The sequence below is a fragment of the Phascolarctos cinereus genome, unplaced genomic scaffold, assembly GCF_003287225.1.
Source record: "Phascolarctos cinereus isolate Bilbo 61053 unplaced genomic scaffold, phaCin_HiC Scaffold_4;HRSCAF=312, whole genome shotgun sequence".
Lineage (NCBI taxonomy): Eukaryota > Metazoa > Chordata > Mammalia > Diprotodontia > Phascolarctidae > Phascolarctos > Phascolarctos cinereus.
The window spans coordinates 135,413,426-135,424,261 of NW_027555847.1; the positions used below are offsets into that span (position 1 = coordinate 135,413,426).

General features: G+C 44.0%; 1 protein-coding gene across 9 annotated transcripts in view; it reads left to right on the top strand.

Moving 5' to 3' along the window:
- The window catches only part of NPRL3 (NPR3 like, GATOR1 complex subunit), an 89,233-nt gene that overhangs the window by 64,627 nt on the left and 13,770 nt on the right, over positions 1–10,836 (top strand). For 8 of the 9 annotated variants that reach the window (XM_021006587.2, XM_078152617.1, XM_021006581.2 and 5 more), the window contains 2 exons: positions 4,394–4,583; positions 7,503–7,695. In XM_021006587.2, coding sequence (XP_020862246.1) covers positions 4,394–4,583; positions 7,503–7,695 — 383 coding nt within the window. The remainder of the gene's footprint in view (positions 1–4,393; positions 4,584–7,502; positions 7,696–10,836) is intronic. The other variant, XM_021006590.2, reaches the window with a different exon arrangement.

Genomic DNA, 10,836 nt, shown 5'->3' on the forward strand with positions numbered 1-10,836 from the left:
CCCTCTTCTAGGCTCAAATGAGCTGATTTTCTTATCTGGAAACTTCACCCTGGCAAGATGATATTGACCTTTAACTGAGAGGACAGAGCTTAAGTTCAGCCCCTTACTGGGACCTGGGATGTTTTTCCATTGATATCAGAAGCAAAGAGAGCTTTGTTTTCACTGGGGCCCAAGGTTCTGAATCTCTAGGCTGTGGCTGCTCCAGTGAGAGAAGGGGAATTGCTCTTGGCACTGTACATCCTGCCTTTCTCATCAGGGTGCATGCACATAGCCTTTAATAACTGGAATGGAGCCCTAGAGCTCAATTGGGTCTATGAGAGAAAGCTGGTGAGAAGAGCCAGTATGCCAGGTCCAAGAATACCCTGTTATATTTTGGCCCCAAGAACTGCTTTCTAGTTAAGTCTTTTCCAGTCTGTGTCCCTGCCTCCGTTGTGAGAAATATTTAAACCAAGAGGGGAGCATAGCAGATACTAATTTTATATGACTCACCTTGTGTACCATTAATCATGGCTTCCATAATGAATAGATAAAGGAGCATTTATTAAATACTTGCTGTGTATCAAGTACTCACTAAGTGCTGAGAAACAAATACAAAAAGGAAGCAGTCCCTGTCCCAGATGAGGAGACAACATACAGCAGGGAATGGTGGCTGAATAAGGGGGTTGGGGCCTCAGGAATCAGAGGGATGGAGTTGATTTGGCATAAGGCAGTTGATTTGGTGAGTGTTCCAGAGCAAGAGATGGAAAGTGGCGGGGGAGGGCATTGTGTATGTGTGTGTGTGTGTGTGCGCGCGCGCGCTGTGTGTGTCGGGGAAAAGTGGCTCTAGATGGCAAGGTGACTAGGTGGACAGTTGAATAGGATATAAGGCATAGCTAGATATAGTAGCAGAGATATATGTCAGTGTAGTTCAGGCCCAGGGTAGTAGTGAATGGATGGTGGAACTTCCCCAGGGATTAGAGGTATGGTTTCTGGATGTCCATTCTAGAGGTCCTGGTCCACATGGAGGAAACAGAAGAGCAGCAGGGCATATGGCAAGGTGGCCAGAGCAGATGTCTGCATGATACACAATGTATGATCTGGTCTGGAACTGGCTAGTGGATACACCTCTTGCTCCCCATCTGGATCTCTTAGGTTCCCCAATTTAGCTCATGTGGCTTGAAATCTGACTTTCTTCCTAATTGGTTATGCTTTGAACTGTTCCTTTGTTTACACGTTCAGTCCTTTGTACTTGATTCTCTGTTCCTACCCAGCACATTACACCCTTTTTTAGCCAGTGTAGCGAAGTGGACCCATGATGAAGGAGTGAAATGTTATCTGAGCCTGAGTGAGGTTCATTAAGCAGCAGTTGGCTGGGAGGGCTGAAAGAGAAATTGAAGTAGGAAAGTTCCAGGAGGAAGGATATTTTGTAAGTCTGGGAATGGAGCAATTAGAAATGTTAACTTCTGTAGATGTAAAACAGTTTTACTCAGTCATTAAGTGGGGCATTTCCAGGGGAAACTGGCACTTTACAGAAAGGGCATCATTGCATGCCTTGTTTTTCTTTTTTTTTCCTTTTTGAAGCTGTAAAGGAAGGTTTTCACACTGAGATGACATTGACAATAAGAGGGAAGTGTGAAGAATGAAGGGGTGATTTGGTTTCCAGAAAGTGAAGATAAGAACCTTTAAAAATATCTCATACTTTTTGGCATAATCAGCTTTTCCCCCACTTATAGCCTCTGTATTCTACTTTATTCTACATTTTGTTTCTGAGATCTCAGTAAGCTGATTGAATTAGCTATTGTAAGTTGAATTAAAGAAAATGTTTACTTATATTGAATCTCCTTCCCACACTTGCCCATCTACGTACCAACCCACGTGCCACCTCACACTTGCTATCATGTGTTCACAAAAAGGATGTGTGAGGGACAGAATGAATGCCTCTGAACTCCCACTGTGATTGGGTAACATTGGGTTGGACTTGAATGATTCAGCGGTACTGGTAGCAACTTGATGAATTTGTCAGTGCTGATGGCAGTCTTGAGAATGGCCCAGGCTAAGTTTACTGCTGTAGATACAAGATGTTACTTAGGGACTTTGATCCTCAAAAGTGCATTGAACAAGATGCCTTTACCTTTTTTCTGCACCGAGGACTATTCTGCCAATGTGACTTGGGACTTGACCCTTTTGGGTTTTGAGGTGATGCAAAAGCCTTTTTATGAGAGCTTCTGCACTTAGAACCAGTGAAAACTTTTTAGGGGTGGAAAGTGCTGCCCGTGCTGGCCTTAATTGTTAAGAGTTTTCTGATTCCAAAAGACTGAGAAACACTAAAATACAGGGGCAGCTAGGTGGCGAAGTGGATAGAGCACCAGCCCTGGAGTCAGGAGGACCTGAGTTCAAATTTGGCCTCAGACACATAACTTACACTAGCTGTGTGACTCTGGGCAAGTTACTTAAAACCCAAATTGCCTCACCAAAAAAAAAAAGAAACACTAAAATACAGCCCCCTCCTCATAAGATCATATATTAAAGGTAGAGGAGACTTCAAAGGCCATTAAGTCCAACTCCAGTGTTTTACAGATGAAGAAAATAGGGTACAGTGAGGTTAAATGGCTTGCCCAGGGTTACACAGATAGTAAATTTCTTAGGCATTATTTGCATCCAGGACTTACGCACCATTCCATGTTGCTTTCTTCATTCACAGGAAATTAGAATAGGGCCTTTAAGATTGAGCACTGCCTCTCAGTTGCAGGAATTTTCTGCTGGGAAAATGTGATTCCTGTGATTTTTTTTGAAGTGGGAGAAACAGGCAATACAGAGACAAAAGTGAAATAGTCTGTCTCCCAAAGAGGTTCATTTTGTGTTTATATAAATAAGAATATATAAAATAAATGCAGGTGAACTTTCTGGAGGGCCTTAGCATCTGGGAGAACAGAGAATCATGAAGACTTCAAATAGGAGGCAGCTTTTGAGCTGAGTTTTGAAGAAAAGAAAAGGTGAAAGGAAGTGAGAAGGTGCATTCCAGGCATGGGGCACTGGGGAATGATGATGAGGAAAAGGGAGGTGGTAGGTGAGGACAGCAAGGAGGTCAGTGTGGCTGAGCCAAATAGTATGGGAAGGGGAATAATGTGTATAACAAGATTGGATAAGGAGGTTGGAGCCAGGTTGTGAAGGTCTTTAAGAGCCAAGCAGAGGAGTTTATATTTGATCCTGAAGTTAATGTAGGGAGTTATTGTAGTTTATTGATTGGGGGGGGTGATCTGATCAGACCTGCTTTTTGGGAAAGTCACTTCAGCAGCTGTGTAGAGAATGAATTGGAGTGAGAAGAGTCTTGAGGCAGGGAGACCAAATAGGAAGCTATTGCAGTATTCCAGGTGAAAGGTGAGGAGAGCCTGAGCTAGGCTGATAGACATGTGAGGAGAGAGAAGGGCATGGAAGCAAGAGACACTGTAGAAGTAGAAATTACAAGAGTTAGCAAGATAGGGGAAAGTGAGGACTCTAGGATAACAATAACATGGTGAGCCTATGTGATCATGATACATACGATCAACCAACAAAGGAGAGTGAGGAGGGGAAAAGTGTGATAAATACCCAAAGAGGAGACGGTGTTCAGGATGTCACGGCGTTACGTAGTGTTAGGTGTGAGTGGTCAGGAAGGTCAAGGACCAAGAAAAGGTCATCAGATTTAGCAATTAGATTATTGGTTGCTTTGGAGAGGGCAGTTTTAGTTAAGTGGTGACGTCCCAAGATAGACTACAAAGGGTTGAGAAGCAAGAGAGAAGAAAAGAAGTGGAAGCAATGAGTTGAGACACCTTTTTCTAGGAGCATAGTGTAATAAAGGTGAGAATAGGATGTTGGCCTGAGAGATAGTAGGATCTAGTAGAGTTGGGTTTTTTTTTTTGAGGTTGAAGGAAGCATACATATATTTGTAGGAAGTTGGGAAGGAATCAGTATAGAGATAGACTGAAGATTAGAAAAGGAATGATTGTGGGGACAATTTGCTGGAGAAGGAAGGCAGTGGGATCAAGGGAATGTGAAAAGGGGTTGGCCCTGGTGAGAAGAAGAATCACCTCTTCATCGGAGACTAGAATAAAAGAGAGACTGTGGGAATTCAGAGTCGTAAAGAAGAGAAGAGGAGCTCATGGCAAAATAGTCTCCATTTTCTCAATAACGTGTGGAGTGGGGTACTTAGCTGAGAAGGTGGATTCTGGGCCTGTCATCAGGAGAAATATGGGGCCACATAGGTGGAGGCAGCAGTTAATGCCTACATGTGACTAGAAGTGCATGTGGCCTAGGGCTTCCCCAGTGTTGGGTGTCAAAGAGTATCATTCTTTTCTGGGCCTGACTTTTCACTGAGGTCTGGTTTTTTCTCCTTTTTTATGTTTTCCCTCATGAAATTCCCCTACTGTCTTTGTAGACACAACTCATCCAGATGGTGATCTGGATGCTTCAGCATAGGCTTCTGATCCAACTGCATACATATGTTTGCCTGATGGTGCCCCCCAACGAAGAAGAGAGTCGAACACGAGAGGAGGATGTCCCCTTCACCGCCCGCGTGGGAGGCAGAAGCCTCAGCACACCCAATGCCCTGAGCTTTGGCTCACCAAGTAGGATCACCTCTCTTGATACTCTAGCTTTGCCTCAGAAAGGGGGAGGGAGCCTATCCCCAGGAAGATGTGAGGAGTGGCCTGATATCGAGACTCCCACCTCTCATGTCCCTGGTCTTGGGAACTGGGATAACTGGACAACTTGGTTTGGGTGTGCAGGTGTGTACTCAGTAGGGAGCAAATACTTGTGATTGCCGGCCTTCTCTTCAGAACTCCTTCCAAGCTCACTGCAGCGTGTGCCTATTCTCAGGAACAGCCTAAGACCCCATGGGGAATGTTCCCCTTTGTGTACATACTCTCCCAGTCCTTTGCTCAATCCTCAGAGCTCCAGAGGGAGTGAAGCCAAACTGCTTCTTAGACAGCCTGGACATGGGCTCCAAGCTTTCTCATTTTAGTTTCATTTTAGTCACCTCTGACTGACCCCTCCTCCCTTGGGTATCTTCTATAAGTTAGCTGAAGAAGTACAATTTTATCCTGATCTCAGGAGTATTAGGAACTCCTGGGGCTGGGAGGGGCCTTTCCTCTGTCACTGCCTATGCCCTTTCAAACCAATGAGTCATAATCATTTTAAAGAAAGGATTTACGACCTTCTATAGTAATTGATCAGTTAGCATTTTCTGTATCCTCCGGAGTACTTTGCTGCAGCTCATCTAAAGCTCTTGCTGCGGCTTGAGGCTGGGTTCTCCCCTTTTTGGTCTTAGGCAGAGACTCCATTACCTTGGAGCCCATCCTGGACCTGGAGCTCCCCTCTGCTTTCCTCTGACTGGCACAGGATGTGTCTGGCTGCAAGTCTGTAAGGCCAGGACTGAACTAATTAGAAAGCACTGTACAAAAGCACTTGCTCCTTAAAAATAAGATTGCTGTTATTTTTGCTATTGATAACTCACAAGATTCCCAGAGTCCCAAACAACAGCCCCCACAGTAACCCTGGGAAGTTGGTGGTACAGATATTGTTAATCCCTATTTTCAAGACAAGGAAGCTGAGGGTCAGAGGAATGAAGTCACTTGCCCATAGTCCTATAGCTCTAAGTGCCAAGGCTTGGCTTTGACCTTAAGTCTACATACTCCAAGCCCAGCACTGTCTTCTCTCTACGAAGCATCCTGAGATAAGCCTGTTGGGCTGCTAGAAGAGCAGGATCTTTAGGGGGTATGTCAAGAAGTCCCATGGTCTGAGCAGGGGACAACCTGGAAACAGCTAAGCCAAGGGCTGGGGAACAAGGAACTAGCCATCAGATTTTCTTCACATTCATAGAGAGGATAGTTGAAACAAACCTGTCCCAGAGTACTTTGTTTGAAGAGATACTGATCTCCAGAAGTCCTTCTCAAAAAAAAAAAATACCAGCCAAACTACCTTTTCGTTCAAGCTGAGACTGATTTTGTAACAACTCATTAGAATACATGGATTTCAGTGAATATATTCCTTTCCAAGGTATGCTCAAACTCTATCCGTGTTGGTGGTGTTCAGAATTCTTAGAAATGCCATGAAAGCCCATTTAGGAGCCACACAAGAGAATCGGTTTCATTACTTTAGATTCATACTTCTTTAAAACAAACAAATCCAAAAGTTGTATTTCCCACCATGATCCTTGTATTTGCCAAACTTGGCTCCAAAAAAACACTGAGCTATTTCCAGCCTCTCCCCACCAAAGTTGAAGATGTGCTATCATCAAAAATAATTTCAACTTCAGTGTTCACTAGGCTCTAAAGGTAATTTCCACATAGAATTTCGCAAAAGTTCTGAGCAGTAGCAGTCAGCTTTTGTACTAAATGCATAGCTTCCCAAAGGGGCCACTTGGAAGGACAACACTCAGATTCAGTTCTGAATGTTTTTTACAAAATCAGTCACAGCTTCTAGGGTGGAAACTTAAGTCTGCAAAAGAAAGTTCTGAGCTCCTTATACCAGAATTCCCTTGTGATCCTTTTCCTTATCTTTAAAGATGAGGAAATGCCTCTTTGTTTCTCAAACCTACCATTGTAAGACAGTGGTTAGGACTTGTTTCTATTCTAGGACTTATCTGTGATCCTTAGGATCATAGGTTTAAAACTGAAAGGGACCTTAGAAATCATCTGGTCCAATCCCCCAGAGATTAAATAACTTGCCAGAGGTCACACAGATTGTTAGTAGCAGAGTCAGAATTTGAACCTAAGTTGTCTGATTCCAAATCCAGTGCTCTTTTCATTGTCTTTTGTCAAACTGTGTCATGTATGTTTCAGGAATTTAGAGAGACTTTAAAAAATCCTAAAATACAATTAATTTGCAGGTCCATAACCTGCAACCCACTTCCCCTAAACCAGACTCCCTTTCCAGTGACCTCACCTTGGCTTCTGTGGTTCATATTACTTGCTTCCTTCCCCTACTGCTACCCGTATACCATGTACCTGTTATCTCCTCCATCAAAATTCCTTGGTGGGGGGCAGCTAGGTGGCGCAGTGGATAGAGCACCAGCCCTGGATTCAGGAGGACCTGAGTTCAAATACAGCCTCAGACACATAATACTTCCTAGCTTTTTGACCCTGGGCAAGTCACTTAACCCCAAATGCCTCACTTAAAAAAAAAAATCCTTGGTGGACACAAGAGAAGGAGTTGCTAATTCCAGCTCAGATGGCTGTGTAAAACAGCTGGCCTTCAGGGGAACATGCCAGTGAGGGAAATGGCAAAAGCAGGAATATCAAAAGAGTTGGCTGTCCTTGGGGATGGGGAGATAAACTGGACCAGTCAGGATGTGGCTTCTTCTGGGCACTCCTGTTAACAAAGATGTGGTCTGTTCAGAGACTGGAAGAGAGTGCACATGCCGCCAAGAGGAATAAGACAAGGCACAACAGCTTTTGTCTTAGTTCTCAGAGAGGCCTTGGCCTCACTTAGTCCTGTCACAGAAAAGTATAAGGTCCTATCACCTGACCCCATGTTCTTTCCTATAGCCAGCAGTGATGACATGACCCTCACAAGTCCCAGTATGGAGAACTCCAGTGCTGAGCTGCTCCCCAGTGGAGACTCCCCACTGAATAAAAGGATGACTGAGAATCTGTTGGCCAGCTTGTCAGAGCATGAGCGGGAAGCCATCCTCAGTGTCCCTGCTGCTCAGAACCCTGAAGATCTCCGCATGTTTGCCAGGTGGGAGCTTTGGTGTAACCAAGTAGTTAGAACTTTACTCATTAGACAATAAGGAGTTGAAAGACTTTTGAGCAGATTAGTGACTTGACAAAATGCATGCCTGTAAGACTGACCTATAAGCAGTCTGGAGGATGAACTGGAGTTGGGGAGAAAATGGAGGTAGAAAAACATGTTAGATGGTTGTTGCTATAGTTCAGGGAAGTATATTATAGCCTCAACTAAAGTGGTCATAGCTTCACATATTTAGAGCTGGAAGGGACCTCAGTGGTCAATGAGTCCCATCCCCTCACTTTGCAGATGAGGAAACTGAGGCCCAGGGCAGTTAAGTGACCTTCCCAGGGTCACACAGCTAATAAGTGTCTGATGTAAGATCTGAACTCTGTTCTTCCTGATTCCTAAGTCCAGCATTCTATCCACTATGCCAGGTGGCATGGGAATAGAGAAGAGGATGCAATAGTTAGAGCACAGAGTTAGAATTGATAAAGTTTAGACTTGATAGGAAAATGAAAAGTCAAAGCTACCCCAAGATTAGGTATATTGACAGCAATAACGAAGTCAGCAAAAACCTAACTTTGAACTGTGGAGTGTCAGGTGTAGGTCTGGCTTATAATTCAATCAAATTCAACAAACATTTGTTAAGCATGTACTATGTGCTGGACCCTGGCTTTTGGGTGAGAGGTACAGATTTGGTCAGGGAATCTGAATAGAGGGGATAGTTGAAGCAATGCAGAGTGGTTGGGCTAGATTATTCTTAAAGATATTTATAGTTCTAACATTTAGTGACTCTCCTTGTGCAAAACATTGACCATTCAGTTGGAAAATTAACCCTTCATTTTAAAAGTCAACTTTAAGAATAAAAAAGGACCAGCTGTTCCCTAGAGCTCGTATTGAAATCCTGCAGGAAGGTCTGTTTCTATATGCATTAACCCAAGGTCTAGGCTGTTAATCAGGTCCAGATCCTGCTAATGCCATTTGGTTTTTCACTCATAGGGAATGGCAGAGTAATGAGTAATTGTTTACCTTAGAGAAAATATACATCAGTGCCTCATTTCTAGCAGTTTTGAGGGTTTCATTTCTGTAAAAAGAGGAATTAATTTTAGGTACACTAACATTTAATTGGGTTGCTATGCTAGCCTGTCTTAGAAAAGTCATTTCAAATCCATCTTTCACCTGTGGCTGCAGGTTATGAAGGAACAAATATCATTTTGATTTTCACCCACTTTCTCAGGAACACACCTGCTGTATAAAGTGAGGTATATTTGTCCATGGGTTAATAAGAACCTAGGAAGGGAATGTAAACCGCCCCCCCCAACTCCCATGCCTAACAGATAAGCGTCTCTGCCTGACTTCTACATGCCTGTGAATCTACGTATGACCTAATGGAAAAACAAAAACATTAGATTAAGAGTGAAGAGAAATGGGTTCTGGTGTTGACCCTGCTACTAAATTGTATATAGCCTTAGGCAAAATCACTCATTTCTCTGTCTCATTTTCCTCACTTTTATTTGTTTAGTTTTTTGTTTTTAGGCAATTGGGGTTAAGTGACTTGCCCAGGGTCACCTATCTAGTAAGTGTCAAGTGTTTGGTCTGAGGCCAGATTTGAACTCAGGTCCTCCTGACTTCAGGGCCGGTGCTCTATCCACTGCACCACCTAGCTGCCCCATTTTCCTCACTTTTAAAGATGACTCTGCCCTCCCTAATTCAGGATAAAATGGTTAATAAGGAGGTGAGACAGACCAAGCATGTTTGGGAGACAGAAATAGGGGATGCTAAATTTAGAAAGATCTATGAAAAAATTAGGTTCCATATCAAAATTAGGTATTTGGTACATACCTTTTGTTGGCAGGGTAGAAAAGATTGTCAGTCCAGTCCCTTTAGCCATCCACTGTCACATGCTAATGCAGGGAGAGGCGGCATGGCATAGTGCCTAGAGAACTAACCAGATGAGAGAACCTGTGGGAATGCTCTTCAGCATTGTCGTTATCATTATAATTGAGAGCCAGGAAACTCTGAGGACCAAGTTCAAGTCCTACCTCTGACATATACTGGCTGTGTGGGGTGTATGGGCTAGTCAGGAGACTAGCCCCTTTGATGTGAAGGCTCATTCACCCAACTCTCAGCCATGGCTCCAAGAAGCTGTAGAATAGGCAGCAGCCACACCCCAGCAAAACCCTTACAATAGGCGGGCTAAACCAGGTTGAGGGGACAGGCTTCAAACCCATTGGTGAGTTGGGGGTGTCTACCGCAGGCATGTGGGATGGGCAGAAAATAATTTGTTCCAGTGGTCATGAAGGTGGCTGAAGCAGGCATCGAGGAGAGCTTAGAGCTTAGTCAGACACTGAAGATGCCAAGGCCACACTGCGTCCTGGACCATTACCAGTCATGCTGACTTTTGTCCTGCCACTGGACTTCAGTGACTCTGGAAGAGAGAGTGAGACTGATGACTGCAACTCTGCCTCATTAAATACAGTTCACAAGTGTGTCAAGACATCACCCTGTGATGTGATTCATCTTCTTCAAAAATGAAAGATGAACAGCAACTGGCTGTGTGACCCAGGGCAGGTCACCAAACTTCCCCAGGGCTCCAGGCACAAAAGACTGTAAATTGCAGGGTAGGTGCTAGCCTGTAAATTCACTTCTCACTGGACATTCCCTGCAGCAGTGAAATCACAGGTCCTGTACCTGTCCCTGTTTCATGCTAATGCAGTTTGTGTTCCTTGAGTACCTGCCAGCTGAAAAGAGACAGGGACCCACAGGTGTGTAAATGACAGAGGGAAACCAGCATGGTTGTGAACATATGGAAATGGGCACTAGTGGAAAGAGCCCTAAAAGATGTGGATTTGAATATCAGTTCTGGCACTTTACATAATACCACTTATTTGTTATATGGGCCTTGCTTTCCTCTTCTGTGAAGTAATGGGGGTTGGACTAGATGAAGGCCCTACTGGACTTCATCTGAGAACTGGAGTTCTCAGATTATGTATTATTTTGTCATCCTAGACTCTTACTGCTTAGTCAGGCCTAGTGGGCCCCAGCAGACAGTTTAGAGAAAACAAATTAGGGAGACAGCAACCACGTCCTGAGCCAAATCATCTCAGTTGTGTAGCTTTGAATGTGGGTGGGGAGGAATGACCCATCAGG